Source organism: Schistocerca piceifrons, chromosome 5 (assembly GCF_021461385.2).
Source record: "Schistocerca piceifrons isolate TAMUIC-IGC-003096 chromosome 5, iqSchPice1.1, whole genome shotgun sequence".
NCBI classification, from domain to species: domain Eukaryota; kingdom Metazoa; phylum Arthropoda; class Insecta; order Orthoptera; family Acrididae; genus Schistocerca; species Schistocerca piceifrons.
The window spans coordinates 125,662,102-125,679,012 of NC_060142.1; the positions used below are offsets into that span (position 1 = coordinate 125,662,102).

The 16,911-nt window shown below is 39.8% G+C and overlaps 2 protein-coding genes across 2 annotated transcripts; both read left to right on the forward strand.

Moving 5' to 3' along the window:
* Window positions 1–1,033: 1,033 nt before the first annotated feature.
* On the forward strand, window positions 1,034–1,878 carry LOC124798790. The gene is made up of 2 exons (XM_047262319.1): window positions 1,034–1,207; window positions 1,292–1,878. The coding sequence occupies exons 1-2, from the start codon at window positions 1,099–1,101 to the stop codon at window positions 1,876–1,878; spliced, it is 696 nt and encodes a 231-aa protein (XP_047118275.1). The 5' UTR covers window positions 1,034–1,098.
* A 288-nt stretch (window positions 1,879–2,166) lies between these two features.
* On the forward strand, window positions 2,167–2,946 carry LOC124798791 (piggyBac transposable element-derived protein 4-like). The gene has a single exon (XM_047262320.1). It carries the CDS (start codon window positions 2,167–2,169, stop codon window positions 2,944–2,946), a length of 780 nt encoding a protein of 259 aa, XP_047118276.1.
* Window positions 2,947–16,911: the final 13,965 nt, after the last annotated feature.

Below are 16,911 nucleotides of genomic sequence, written 5' to 3' on the forward strand. Positions count from 1 at the left end.
TTGGACCAAATGTCTTGGTAACAGTATTCATACGCGCATTAGACGAAGCATTAGGAAGAGAGTTATTAAAGGATTTAATCATATATGTAATTATATACTGATAATATCACCCACCTGGGACAAGCATTGCCTGACTTTGAGGAAAACCGTAAAAATATTTAAGCAAAAAGGTATTACAATAAAATTAAATCACACTTTGCAAGGCAAGAGCCAAAACTTTTGAGACATGACCGTAGGTGTAAAGGAATGAAGCCTGATCCAGAACGTATAGAGGCCATTAAGGGGTGTCCACCACCTAGAAACAAGGAATGAAGCCTGATCCAGAACATACTGAGGCCATTAAGGGGTGTCCACTACCTAGAAACATAAGACAATTGAAGGGATTTCTTGGAATGGCACAGTATTACAGACACCACATACAAAGTCAAGAGTTAAGCGAACGTCGACTTTTGCGTTTATTACAGAAGGGAATACCATGGACATGCTTTTGAAAGTGTAAAGCAGGCACTATCAAAATCACCAATATTGCACCATCCAGTGATGGGTGAACCATTTAAGATTTCAACCGATGCATCAGATTATAGCTGATGAACTTTTCCAAGGCGAATGGGGTTTCGAGAGTATAGACCATAGGTCAATAGCTTTTGCTAGCCAGAGCCTCAACAAACATGAATAGAATTATACAGCCACAGAAAAAGAATTATTGGCCATAGTATGGAGTATACAAAAATTCCAAACACTTATATCGGGGTCCAAAATATATGTCTATACGAATCGCTAAGCTCTGTCATTTTTAACACATTCCGGTCGTTGCCCGTAGAAACTATGAGCGCGCATTTATTGCCGTAACAGTCGGCGCTCGGAGATTCTCCAAGCGCCGCCTTCTCGATTGTTATTTCAGGTTGCGGCGCATTATATCCGTGCAGTGACATCTGGAGTTGAGTGTTTCGGTCTTGTAGTACATCGGACGACCGCTAGATGGTGTTCCTGCATCCTCTAAGCGCTATGTCACTCAAAAAAGTCGCCAAAACAATTCCCGCGCATTCACTCTTGCAGTGTGCTTATGTAGTTGTCTTTATCGCAAACGTTTGTCGTAAAATGGGGGACAGTTTGACTGAAGAGGAAATTCTGAGGCTGCTGGAAGAATCTGGATCTGAAATTGACGATGATGGATTTCAAACTGAAAATAGTTCTTCTGAAATAGATGGTAATTATAATGGTCAGTCATTGTGTTTACGAATCACAATTATAATCTCGGCAGTTTCACTGACTTATGTCATTTATTTCGAAGGTAACAACGAGTGGTCCGAAAATGAAAATGAGCCATCAGACGTATTAGAAGAGTGTGAAGCTCCCATTCAAAAAGGCAGAGGCAGAATACAACAACAGCAGTCCCAAAACAACGTTGTTGAATGGGTAAATGACGATGTCCTACAACAATTCCCGCTCTTTGAAGGCGTAAGTAATGTCCTGGCACCTTTGAGCGCCGAAAGCACTGAATTTGACTGTTGGAGCGTCTTTATTGACGCAAATGTCATCAAAAATATAAAGACAGAAACAAACCGCTACGCTGCAGCAACAATTTCCAAATTGCGGATGCAAAATAAAATAACTTCCAGGTCGCTTTGGGCCAATTGGTCTGCTGTGAAGCTACATGAGATGTATCAGTTTTTTGCTATAATTATTCACATGTGCCTTGTACACAAACCAAATATTACGGACTATTGGAGCAATGACCTAATGCTAGATTCCTCCTTACCTGCAAAAATCATGAAAAGAGACAGATTTAGGTCAATTTACTTTATGCTTCACGTAAATAACAACGACAATTATGTACGAAGGGGTCAACCAAACCATGATCCTATACACAAAATCTGACCTTTTTTTGATAACTTTGTACTGAAAAGCAAGAACAGTTTTTCTCCTGGCGAGAATCTCACAGTTGATGAAGGTTTATGTCCATACAGAGGGAGAATTCGATTTCGAGTATATATCAAGAACAAACCGAGCAGGTATGGTATAAAATTTTTCATTCTAAGTGATTCAGCAACAGGATATGTTTTGAACTGTGAAGTGTACACTGGTGCAGGTGAAAAAGACAACAGTGCAGATTCAGTGGTGCTACGTTTGTGCAACAGTTATCTACGTAAGGGTCATACATTGTACATGGACCGCTTTTATACTTCTGTAAAATTATTTGAAAAGTTGTTTGATGAGGGCACATCTGCTGTTGGCACAGTAATGAGAAACAGAAGAGGCCTACCACAGGAATTCAAACAGAATAAACTAAGAAGAGGTGAAATCGTATTCAAGAGAAAAAATTCCGTGCTAGCACTTCACTGGAAAGATACTAGGGATGTGTTTGCCCTTTCTACCAAGCATAGAATGACAAGTAGTGTTACTAAGACAAAATCCAAGGCTGGAATGGTAGAAAAACTGAAGCCTGATCTCATACTTGATTATAATAAAAATAAAACTGGTGTTGATCATGGAGATCAGCTGGTGACCTACTATTATTTTCAACGACGAACAATGAAATGGTGGAAAAAGGTATTTTTTCATGTATTTATGATGTGCTTGGTCAATTCTTACATTCTGTACAAGAAACTTCGGCCTGTCTCTCACAAACGAACCAGCTTGTTTACTTTTATGGTGAACCTGGGAAAACAAATACTGGAGAAATCCGGTGAAGTTTTCAACGAAAATGAAAAGCAGGGTCCAGCAGCAAACAGGCTAACAGCAAGGCATTTCCCCACTCACGTCCCATCGACAACAAGCAAGAAATATGCATCAAGATATTGCATTGTTTGCTCTGAGAAGGGCGCACGGAGTACTGGCAAACGAGTGAGAAGGGAGACGAGATGGTGGTGTGAAGAATGTAATGTAGGATTGTGTCTACCTGACTGTTTCAAGCAATATCACACAAAGACAAATTTTACTCAATGAAAAGAGTTGTAAAAATTCAATGAAATAATTTTGTACATTTATTTTATAATAAATTCTGATTTCTTGCAATTTCAAACTTTTTTTCTACCTCTGAATCAACTAATTTTCAAAATATAATAATTCTGTAAATATATGGTATCTTACAAAAAACTTTAAACAAATGTTTAGATATAGGATGATAACACACACATCAGTTAAAAGGTTTTGCTTTCCTTCATTACCTTTTGGTCAGGAGCCATGTAAAAAAGGCGCAAAAGTCTACGACTTCTGAGGGATTGCAGTAGTATCTGTGGCCCGACTGCAATGTGTTAATGAATAGTCGATTACTACTTGGTAGATTGATGTGGTGGATGTTGTTTGTTCAAGAATATGACATTAGAATCCAGTATATAAAGGGTTCGGAGAATATTGTACGTGACGCTTTGTCTCAGCTACCAATAGGCATGAAACAACTAAAGCGTACAGAAGGACCTGGCATCATTTTTGCGATTAATTTTTAACATTAGAATATCCAATTAACAAGGTGCAAGAAATGGCTCAGAAAATAACAGATAACATCCAATCCCCCCCCCATGAACCATGCCGTTGGTGGGGAGGCTTGCTTGCCTCAGCGATACAGATAGCCGTACCGTAGGTGCAACCACAACACAGGGGTGTCTGCTGAGAGGCCAGGCAAACGTGTGGTTCCTGAAGAGGGGCAGCAGCCTTTTCAGTAGTTGCAGGGACAACAGTCTGGATGATTGACTGATCTGGCCTTGTAACACTAACCAAAACAACCTTGCTGTGCTGGTACTGCGAATGGCTGAAAGCAAGGGGAAACTAAGGCCGTAATTTTTCGAAAGGCATGCAGCTTCATTGTATAATTAAATGATGATGGCGTCCTCTTGGGTAAAATATCCCGGGGGTAAAATAGTCCCCCATTCGGATCTCCGGGTGGGGACTACTCAAGAGAACGTCGTTATCAGAAGAAAGAAAACTGGCATTCCATGGATCGGAGTGTGGAATGTCAGATCCCTTAATCGGGCAGGTACATTAGAAAATTTGAAAAGGGAAATGGATAGGTTAAAGTTAGATATAGTGGGAATTAGTGAAGTTCGGTGGCAGGAGGAACAAGACTTCTGGTCAGGCAAATACAGGGTTATAAATACAAAATCAAATAGGGGTAATGGAGAAGTAGGTTTAATAATGAATAGGAAAATAGGAATGCAGGTAAGCTACTACAAACAGCATAGTGAACGCATTATTGTGGCCAAGATAGATAAGAAGCCCACGCCTACCACAGTAGTACAAGTTTATATGCCAACTAGCTCCGCAGATGACAAAGAGATTGATGAAATGTATGATGAGATAAAAGAAATTATTCAGTTAGTGAAGGGAGACGAAAATTTAATAGTCATGGCTGACTGGAACTCGACAGTAGGAAAAGGAAGAGAAAGAAATGTAGTAGGTGAATATGGAATGGGAGTAAGGAATAAAAGAGGAAGCCACCTGGTAGAATTTTGCACAGAGTATAGCTTAATTATAGCTAACACATGGTTCAAGAACATGAAAGAAGGTTGTATACATGGAAGCAGCCTGGAGATACTGGAAGGTCTCAGATAGATTATATAATGGTAAGACAGATTTAGGAACCAGGTTTTAAATTGTAAAACATTTCCAGGGGCAGATGTGGATTCTGACCACAATCTATTGGTTATGAACTGTAGATTAAAACTGAAGAAACTGCAAAAAGGTGGGAAGGAGATGGGACCTGGATAAACAAAGGACCAGAGATTGTAGAGAGCTTCAGGGAGAGCATTAGGGAACGACTGACTAGAATGGGGGAAAGAAATACAGTAGAAGAAGGATGAGTAGCTTTGAGAGATGAAATAGTGAAGGTAGCAGAGGGTCACGTAGGTACAAAGATGAGAGCTAATAGAAATCCTTGGGTAACAGAAGAGATATTGAATTTAATTGATGAAAGGAGAAAATACAAAAATGCAGTAAATGAAGCAGGCAAAAAGGTATACAAACGTCTCAAAAATGAGATCGACAGGAAGGGCAAAATGGCTAAGCACGGATGGCTGGACGACAAATGTAAGGATGTAGAGGCGCATATCACCAGGGGTAAGATAGATACTGCCCACAGGAAAATTAAAGAGACCTTTGGATAAAAGAGAACAACCTGAATGAATATCAAGAGCTCAGATGGAAACCCAGTACTAAGCAAAGAAGGGAAAGCAGAAAGGTGGATGGAGTATATAGAGGGTCTATACAAGGGTGATGTTCTTGAGGACAATATTATAGAAATGGAAGAGAATGTAGATGAAATGGGAGATACGATACTGCGCGAAGAGTTTGACAGAGCACTGAAAGACCTAAGTCGAAACAAGGCCCCGGGAGTAACCAACATCCCATTAGAACTAATGACAGCCTTGGCAGAGCCAGGCCTAACAAAACTCTACCATCTAGTGAGCAAGATGTATGAGACAGGCACAATTAGTACAGAAACCAGATGGCAGTTATAAGAGTCGAGGGGCATGAAAGGGAAGCAGTGGTGGGGAAGGGAGTGAGAGAGGGCTGTAGCCTCTCCCCGATGTTATTCAATCTGTATATTGAGCAAGCAGTAAAGGAAACAAAAGAAATTTCGGAGTAGGTATTAAAATCCATGGAGAATAAATAAAAACTTTGAGGTTCACTGATGACATTGTAATTCTGTCAGAGACAGCAAAGGACCTGGAAGAGCAGTTGAACAGAATGGACAGTGTTTTGAAAGGAGGATATAAGATGAACATCAACAAAAGCAAAACAAGGATAATGGAATGTAGCCGAATTAAGTCAGGTGATGCTTAGGGAATTAGATTAGGAAATGAGACACTCACAGTAGTAAAGGAGTTTTGCTGTTTGAGGAGCAAAGTAACTGATGATGGTCGAAGTAGAGAGGATATAAAATGTAGACTGGCAATGGCAAGGAAAGTGTTTCTGAAGAAGAGAAATTTGTTAACATTGAGTATAGATTTAAATGTCAGGAAGTTGTTTCTGAAAGTATTTGTATGGAGTGTAGCCATGTATGGAAGTGAAACTTGGATGATAAATAGTTTAGACAAGAAGAGAATAGGAGCTTTAGAAATGTGGTGCTACAGAAGCATGCTGAAGATTAGATGGGTAGATCACGTAACTAATGAGGAGGTATTGAATAGAATTGGAGAGAAGAGAAATTTGTGGCACAGCTTGACTAGAAGAAGGGATCGGTTGGTAGGACATGTTCTGAGGCATCAAGGGATCACCAATTTAGTATTGGAGGGCAGCGTGGAGGGTAAAAATCATAGAGGGAGACCAAGAGACGAATATACTAAACAGATTCAGAAGGATGTACGTTGCAGTAGGTACTGGGAGATGAAGAGGCTTACACAGGATAGAGTAGCAGGGAGAGCTGCATCAAACCAGTCTCTGGACTGAAGACCACAACAGCATCATCATCCCCATTTTACAGATATATTTGTTATGTGTGTTAGGAAGTCGTTACCACCTAATCTAGATGGAAAGTGCAAGATTATAGGACATAATTTGTTCTGGAGAGACAGAAATCAACGTACCATTGGCGTTTATGTATACCGAATTTAGTAGAAGAGGCGTTAGTGTGGTACATTCATCAGGGATATGGGAATTTCGATATAAAGAAATGTGCTACACATATGAATAAGTTCTACTACTATAAAAAGCTGGGACATAGAATAGCATCGGTCATTAAAACTTGTGAAATTTGTTAGAAGGTAAAAGAGGGTAACACATACATTAAATACATAATGTATCCAATTATTCCTAAAGCTTTACACATTTAACAGCTGCAGATTTCTTTGGACCAATTCCGAAAGGAAAAGGCAGAGTGGCCTATAGTTTTGTCCTCATAGAGTGTTGGTCTAAGTATGTTAAGTTATACCCTATTAAGAAAGCAAACACACCAACAGTAATACACAGTCAGCACCAGTACTTTCTCGAGGTAGGAAAACTGAAATGGTTCCTTTCCGACAATGGACCACAGTTTACTAGTAACAAGTTTAAGGAATTCTAGTGTGGGAAGACATTCATCAAATATTAATCTCCAACTATATTCCATCTTCTAACACATGTGAAAGGGTTAAGAAAGAAATTGCGAAGTTATGCCACACATACTACCATGAAAAACATATATCTTGGGCAACGAAAATGAAAGACATTGAGCTTGTTTTGAAGGAGTTACCGCATTTATCAATGAGATTAACACCTTTGGAGGTAATAGATAAACCCTTTGTCAGAGAACCTCTTATTAAATGTTTCGTGTGGCCTGAGCAACCTATAGACGACTTCCAACTTAAACAGGAAATAGTCTGTAAGAACATATTTAACAAAGCACAACAACAAGCAAGCAAATATAACGAGAAGGCTATCAAAGCACAATATAAAGTTGATGATCTAGTTCTTGTAAAGCAGCATCTTCAGAACTCTGCCCTGAAGAAAGAGAGAGACATAATTTTTTTCGGAAATATGACGGACTTTTCCAGGTACAAACAGTAATCCATCCCAAGACACTGTTTTTAATAGATTCTATAACTGGATTGGAAAAGGGAAAATAAACATAAAGGACCCAAAGTTCTATATCCCCAGGGACATTAACATTCTGTGTGTACGAGCAGAGTGACGACTGCCAGTTCCTGAGTTTTTTTCGGTGTTCCTTCCGAGATTAGCTTTCCTACACCGAATTCCCTTCAAATCTTCAACTATTCTGTAATCTATTCATAACCTCTTAAACTATCCTACCATGTTAGTATTTAAGTGACCGAATATGACTAAAAGATAATAACTAATTTAAGAGAATCACAAATAAGCAGTGATATCTAAACATGGAATAAAACGAATCGAAAATAGTACTAGCACAAAGGTAATATCATGGTACTATTCAAGCAAAGTAATATCTAGATGACATAGACTGAACTTAGTATTTTATGTGGATATAAAAGATAATATGAAATGACTAACTAGATGATTATTTTATACAAGAGTGTATAAGTTTCTAATTTTATAGAATATTTTATACATTTTGATGAGATGTGATGTAAATTTTGAAAGGGGTGGGTAGTGTAGGCACAAACATGACTAACACTACACATACACCACACCTTTCAGACGACCCTCACAGACACGTGTGACTGATTCTTCACCATTTGCCATTCCATAGAAGTTGCCAAGATCTTTCTTCAGGGACTTCAAAGGTGAAGGTGAGAATGTCCGCTCTGTATGAGATGTTTATCATCATACTTCCTCCGGCTACTCACAGAAGTACCGGCGAAGTAGCGATCCTGGGGAAGGGGGGTGGGAAGGGTTTTCTATCTTTGGGGCTATCTTCTTTCGCTCCTTCGATCTTAGCAACCATTTCTATTTTTTCCTTTCTTACTTCTCTATTGAGTACCGGTCTATCTATCCCTCCTTCCATATGCATATAAGCATTAGTGAGCAATATTGGATATTGAAGTAGATTATTTATTTTACTGAAAAATATTTAAGAATAGTATTTGTAAAGATGCATGCTCGGGCAATGAACCAGGAGGCCTACTCAGGAAGGAGAAGGAGGGCCACCCAGGATTTATTGGATCAGAAGGGCAGATAGGTAGACCCAAGAGAGGCTGCCTATACTGTGCGGACAGAGGCATCAAGAAGGGGATAAACCTGTACCATAGATTAGCAAGTTAAAAGGGATGTACCTACCAAAACGGAAGAAGAAAGGGTACTCCTAGGATCAACCCATGTAGGATATAAGTACCGTTCCTGAAGGGAAAAAAGGTAGTATCATGACAGAAGTCACATGTTAAACGGGATGAGTGTGGCAAGTTTGAATTGTATGCATAAATAGCCTCATTAAGTTTCAGGTTTACAAATGTCCAAGAAGGGAACACTGTTATTCTACCCAGAGTTCCTCCAGATTACAATAAGTAATGATTAAGTACATACTTAGAAAAAGTAGTATGGGAAGTAAGAACAAAGCAGCAGAATATTCATGAGTTATGTGCACATAGAATTTATCATTGGAAGAGGAACAGTAAACAGAGCTAACACCAACATGGATTGAAAAGTTCACAGTTTGCAATTGTGGTAAAATATGCATTGTACTGTTAAAATATAAAGAATTATTATCCAGTGTAATTGTACATAATGAATATGTATTAAATATCGCGTGTTCGACCTAAAGGGAGGGATATGTAGTGCCCCTAGAATTTCGACGCAAATTCTAGAGACCCTCCGTTTTACACCGTCTTGAACACCCGATATTTCACATATGAGCGTGAGAAACGGGAGAGTGTCTACCTCGTGCTGGTTTTTTTTGTGTGTGCAGGATGGATGTGTGTCAAGAGAATGCCACAGGTGAATGGTTGATCGGCGCGGGCAAGTGGTTACCTTGCTCATCACAGGAGTTACATGACCAGCACTAGGAGCAAGCGTGCCTTAGTCTGTGACAGTGCTACGTCAGTCATTATTAGGAACAGCTGAATTGTGATCAAGAAAAGAAAAGACAATTACATTTACTTACTTACTGACTCTCTAGAGTTGCAGGTGGTGGACTGGTAAGAGCCTTGAGAGATTTTCGGAACTGCATTTATTGTAAAAGTAATCAATAGTTTCTGACGGACCGGAAGTCATTGGATTTACGAAATATGATTCATTGATGTGAAACTGTTATGTGGTCTTCTATTTGTGGAAGTGAAATTTAGGAGGGTTGATTTAAAAGTATCCTGAGTGCATGCAATCATTTTAAGAATAGAGAAAATTCCTCCAAACAGCATCGTATCTTCGGAGAAGAAATTGGGTAGATCGTCGCAGCCGGCTATCTTGAGAAGAGGATCGGCAAAGCACCTCCAAGTAAGTCCACTGATGAAGGGGACGTGTGAGTCTTGCACACCAGCACCACATTGCTTCCTCTAGTCGCTGGAAACCGCCAGAGGCTGTGTGTGTGTGTGTGTGTGTGTGTGTGTGTGTGTGTGTGTTTTATCAACCGAAATGTAAAACTGCTTTTGCATGCGGAACACACTGAAGAAACATACAAAGAACTTATAAAAAATTTTGTATGTGACTCTGAAAACTACGACTGCATGCTTAATCGCTGTGATAATTGTCCCAATGATGACAAACTGTCAGAATTATTAAAACACAAATTATCTTACAAAGGTGCCGATGATGAAATTGAGTTCAGCCAGGGATAAACACAGATCAGGAGACAGAATTGGTAAAGCAGTCTGCAACTGTTGGTGAATAGATGGACTTGTTGGTAAGAAAATTACAAGCACTTAAGCCACACTTACTTATATCTAAGTGTCAGTCAAAATCACTGAAAAATTGAAAGAAAATCTAATCCTGTAAAAAGCAGTTCCGTTAATGGACTTTCATGAAAACTACAGTTTTGTAATTCACAATGAAATTCTGAGTTACCACTGGATAAGAAGCATCTGTACAATCCATCCTGTGTGTTTTTATGTGGTAAATGAGGAACGTAAATTCGTAAGAGTGAACCACTACTCTATAAGTGATGATATGGAACATTATGTAGGATTTGTAAATGCTGTCCAGAGGGGAAATGGCTGGCAGAGCATCACCCACAAGTGAAGAATGTGCACTGTTTCACTGATTGATGTGCTGCTCAATAAATGAATAGAAAAAGCTTTAAAAATTTGTGTGAGCACAAAAATATTTTTTCTATTGACGCTGAGCATTCCTTTTTTGCAACTAGCCAGCGTAAATCTGTGTGCGATGGTTTGGGAGGAACTATAAAACATATACTGAGAAGAGCTAGTCTTCAACTAGCAGATGATGCACAATCAACAACTGAATCTGGTGTTTATGATTTCTGCAAAGCTAATATTGACAAATGTTTTTTTTCACTTCTTAGAGAAAGTCAATGTAGGTTTCCTACACAAGAACCTCGAGAAGAGATTTTCGACAACCCGCACAACTAATACCTGGTACCAGGAATTTTCACCATTACAAAGCACTTCCTTGTGATTCTTTAGAGATCAGAAGAGTAACTTCTCCTGAAAAGCCTTCCTTAATTTTTTCATTCAATGAAAATGCTCCACAATGGATACATACTCATCCTCGACTAAATTCTTTTGTAGCAGCTGTGTATGGTGACAGGTGGTACTTTGCCTTTGCCAGAAAAGTCTGATGAAGGAGACATTTTACTCCTGTTTCTCCACCCACCTGGACCAGCAGTGTCTTCTTTTGACCTGAGAAGGAAGACTTGTCTTATGCCTTTGCAAAACATTGTATGTGCTGTTGGCATACCTAAATCAACATCATTAGGCAGAATGTATTACTTTAATGAAAAAGATATGAAGTTAACAGAATATAATTTATCACAGTGGATTAAAAACAGAGATGCTCTTAAGAAGTTCCACTGCTGAACACGTACATTTTTAAATTAACTTTAGTGTGGCTAGAATAATTTGACACCCTAAATAAAGCTAACCCATGTAATGAAAATGATTAAATTAAATTTATAACTTTTGGCTCTGTACTTCATGAGGCAGCCTTACCATATGTTGTCAGTTTACATAATCTGATATGAATGATCTTCTGAACAATAATGTGATATATGTTAAATGAACATCCAATATCTTAACAAAACTCAGGTTGCTTTGCCTGTTTTCCTTTTTTTTTAAAAAAAAATAGATCTGAGTTTCAATAAAAATAAATCTTTTATCAGCTGTCAAAATCCCTCATGTGACATCTGGGAAAATATGACAGCGATGTGTTGAAAGTAAGATACTTTCTGTTATTGTTATTTTTGTCTGAAGTAATGCAATCCAAATGACAAACGAAGTTGTGGTATTTACATTTGTAAAAAATCCATTTTTTCCCCTCAAACTACATATAGTATGTGCAGAAATTTTGCACTGACTATTGCCATGCAGAAAGTAACAAGCAGATAAAGTTTCGTGAAAATCTGAAGCAGTGGGTGTCAGGTAGTGATGATCTTACTCAGATCTTTTTTTCCCACCACAGCACTCAGTATTGTGATTTCAGATTTATGTGTGTGTCCATTCATAGAAAACCCATTAATAATTTTATTTTATTCCAATGTGTGTTGTCTTGGGAATTATTTAAGACCAATTATAAGTTCCCACCAGATGGTCAAATGTGATATAAGCATTTTTCCAATGTGTGTGTACTTTTTTCAGAAATTGCAAAGTGACACATATTGAATTTTTTGTATAGTTCTTTGTAACTTTATTGCTTAAATAATTACATGCCTGTTAAGTAAGTGCTTCTCTTAACTTATGAAAAAAATTCCAAACCAAAAGCTTCATAAACACCCAAGTTATGGGCATTTATGTAGATAAGCACCATTTTGCATTGACATTCTTGCAGGGCCCAGTTATCAGAATAACTAAATTTAAAATTCAATATAAAAAAATCTTTTGATCTGAGAGGAAAAAGATTTTGTGCAAGTTCTTATGTTGTAAGTATAAGCAATTGTGCAAAGCTTCATGAAAATTTGAGATGTTGGGTAACATAACCTGGGTGATTTGACGAGGAATGACGCTCCATGGCTTTGTGGGGTTTGCGCCACACCTACCGTCAGTTCTTAATCAACTGAAATCGGGACTCACCTGACCAGGCCACCCTTTTACAGTCGCCTAGGATCCAACCATGGTCACAAGCCCAGGAGAGATGTTACAGGTGATGCCGTGCAGTTGGTAAAGGCATTTGCACTGATCCTCTGCCGTTAGAGCCCATTGACGCAAAATTTTGTCACACTATCCTAATTCACTGAACATCCCACACTGATTTCTGCAGTAACTTCATGCAGTGTTGCTTATCTGTTAGCACTGACAACTTTATGCAAATACTACTGCTCTCTGTCGTTAAGTGAAGTCTGTTGGCCACCACGTTATCCGTGGTGAGTGGAAATGCCTGAAATTTGGTGTTCTCAACACACTCTTGACACTGTGGATCCTGTAGTATTGAATTCCCTAACAATTTCCAAAGTACAATGTCCCATGTGTCTAGCTACAACTACCGCTCCATGTTCAAAGTCTGTTAATTCCCATTGTACGCCAATATAATCACATTGGAAACCTTTTCACATGAATCAATTGAGTACACATGACAGCTCCAACAATGCACTGCCACTTTATGCCTAGTGCACACAATGTTACCACCATCTGTATATGTGCCTATCGTTATTCCATGACTTTTGTCATCTCAGTATTTACTCTAAGAAGTAAGTGTTGATGTTTTGAAACTTGCTATTCTTTCAGTTCTCAACATTGCGGAAAATTTACCATACAAACTTTGTCAAGAAAATCCCATCTCGAATATTGTTTTGACTATTAACAAGCTTTACGACTGGTAGTTCATTAATTCCGATGCTAGACTCCAACTTATTGTGACTTCATATTCACCATTTGATATTGGACTAATCGAAGTCAACATGTCTAGTGTAGAATACACCACCATTTGGCAGTGACACCTACTTCAAGTATGAAAGGACCATAACGCTGTGTAAATGGTACCACCTAACTAGCCAAACACGGTCTTTGGTTGACACAAAAACTACTTAATTACAAGGCGACAGACTGAGTTGCCTGTACTTGTCTTCAGGAGGCAAAATTCCAAGTACTGCTGACAAGACATTTTTAAGCCGTAAAAAACCATTAGCTAGCTTTTGGGAGAGCTAGTTCACTCCCAAGGATAAAAGAATGGGACAAGGCAGCTCACTCACACCCAGTTTGAGAGGTAGGGAAACACCTCTTGCGAGGACAATGGGAGATGAAGACAGAGGGGGCAGGAGATACTCTATTTTCCCATTGTGCTCTAAGATTCTGAAGTCTGTAATAACCTTGAACCGTTAATAACAAGAAAAGCCAGCCTGAAGGTCTTGATACTCACAATTGTTAAAATAAGTGTCATCGACTGATGACAAAGTTCACACACTCATTACATAGCATGAATGAATGTGAAGTTAACAGTGTCATTAGTCAGGAGTATCTCATTCATCGTTACTTCCTGCTGGTTACACTAATGGAACAGGCACTATCACTGAAACAAAAAAAGCCATTTTTAGTACTTAGAGAACGGAAGAGAAAATGCTGCGGTAACTTTATTTTAATTAAAGAACTAATAACTAGGAAACACCAGGTAGGAATATCAACAATGTAGGAAAAGACAGATTGCTACTTACTGTAAAGAAGATACGCCAAATTGTAGACAGGCACGATTAAAAGATATTCACATATAGCTTTCGGACACAGCCCTCGTAAGTAAAGATACACATGAACACACACAAACAAGCAAGCAAGCACACTTCACGCCCACACGACCGCCAACTCCAGCATCTCGAGCCAGACTGCAAAATCACAGTGGATGCAAGCATCAATGTGGGGGGTGTTGGGAAGGGATAACAGTGTTTGGTTGGGAGAGAGATGACCACTGTCTGGTGGAGTGTGCAGGGACTAGACTGCCAATTGGCACAGCACCAGGAGGCAGTGGGGCAAGGATGTGGTGAAAAAAGGACAAAAAAGGAGAGGAGCGAGGAAAGATGGGTGGATGCATTGACAGAAGGCTGCAAATTAACAGGTTGGGAGACGAAAATGCGGAGGAGATGACAGGGCAGAGAGGGTGGAAACTGTTGGATGTGGGGACAGTATTTTACCGTAGGTCGAGGCCGGGATAATGACAGGAGCAGAGAATGTGTTGTAAGGATAACTCACATCTGCACAGTTCAGGAAAGGAGGTGGTGGAGGGAAAGATCCAGATGGCTCAATTTGATTTCAATGGCTGGTTCACTACCGGAGCCATCTGGATCCTTCCCTCCACCACCAGCTTTTCTGAACTGCACTGATGGGAGTTATCCTTACGAAACATCTCTACTCCCAAGATTATCCTGGCTTCAACCTACAGTAACATATTGTCCCCACAACCTCCACCCAACAGTTTCCACTCCCTCTATCCTATCATCTACTCCCCAGTCTCGTCTCCCATCCAAACAGGAGTAAGTGGTAGTTGGAGGATGTATGAGACAGGTCTTGCATCTAGGTCTGTCCTGTCCCTTATATCCTCACACCACCACCTACTCCAGTCCAATCACAATCATCATCTATCCCATCAAAGACAGGGCTACCTGCGAACCAGTCATTTGATCTACAAGCTAAGGTGCAACCACTGTCCTGCATTCTACATGACATGACAATTAATAAGCTGTGTGCCCACATTAATGGCCACCAAGAGTGGCCAAGAGAGAACTGGACCACCCTGTTGCTGAGCACGTCACCCAACATGACGTTCTTCAGTTCAATGACTGCTTACAGCGTGTGTCATCTGGATCCTTCCCACCAACACCAGCTTTACTGAATTGCACAAGTGGGAACTCTTCCTGCATACATCCTATGTTCCCATAACCTTCCTGCCTCAACCTTCTTTATCCATTGTCCTCACCTGTCCAGCCGCTTCTCTGTTTCCATTCCAGCACTACACACCCCTCTATTCCACCAATGCACCCAGTCTTTTTACTTCTCTTTTTCCAGTACCCCCCCCCCCCCTCGCTCTCTCTCCCTCGCCCTCTGCCTAACCTCCCAACTGTACCTAGCTGCCCTACCCTCTTTCTACCCCGTCCCTGCATGCTCCAACAAGCAGCATTTTACCATCCCCCATTACTAACCTACTATCCCTCACCACCCCAGCTCTCCTCCTTACCTCCAACCATTTGCCTTTCCCATCCTGTGCCGCTGCTTGCTGTCTGGCTTCAGCCACTAGAGACAGTGGTCTTGCAGGCGCTTGCATGCGTGCGTACTGTCCATTTTCGACAAGTGCCTTGTTGGCTGATAGCTCACTTTTCGACAGCTTTTTGTTGTGCCTATCTGTGACTCAGCATCTCAACTACATGGTGAGTAGCCTATCATTCTCATAATACTGTTACACTCCATCCTGGATCGCCTTCTAATATACTAAATAAATTAACAAATGACGGAGCTGATCTTCCTTGGTACACAAAACAGGTTAGAACACTGTTGCACAAACAATGAAACAAACATGCCAAATTTTAACAAACGCAAAATCACCAAGATTGGCGATCTTTTACAAAAGCTCGAAATTTAGCGCGGACTTCAATGCGAGATGCTTATAATAGTTTCCACAACGAAACTTTGACTCGAAACCCGGCAGAAAACCCAAGGAGATTCTGGTCTTTTGTGAAGTATGTTAGCGGCAGGAAACAATCAATGCCTCCTCTATGCAATAGTGATGGAGATACTATAGAAGACAGTGCTGCCAAAGCAGAGTTACTAAACACAGCCTTCTTAAATGCCTTCACAAAAGAAGATGTAGTAAATATTCCAGAATTCGAATCGAGAGCAGCTGTCAACATGAGTAATGTGTAAGTAAATATCCTCGGAGTAGTGAAGCAACTTAAATCACTTAATAAAAGCAAGTCTTCTGGTCCAGACAGTATACCACTTACATTCCTTTCAGAGTATGCTGATGCATTAGCTCATACTTAACAATCATATACAACCATTCGCTCGATGAAAGATCCGTACCCAAAGACTGGAAAGTTGCATAGGTCACACCAATATTCAAGAAAGGTAGTAGGAGTAATCCACTAATCTACAGACCCATATCATTAACGTCAATATGCAGCAGGATTTTGGAACATATATCGTGTTCGAACATTATGAATTACCTCGAAGAAAACGATCTATTGACACACAGTCAACATGGGTTTAGAAAACATCGTTCCTGTGAAACACAACTAGCTCTTTATTCACATGAAGTGTTGAGTGCTACTGACAAGGGATTTCACATCGATTCCGATTTCTGGATTTCCAGAAGGTTTTTGACACTGTACCACACAAGCAGCTTGTAGTGAAATTGCGTGCTTATGGAATATCGTCTCAGTTATGTGGCTGGATTTGTGATTTCCTGTCAGAGAAGTCACAGTTTGTAGTAATGGACAGAAAG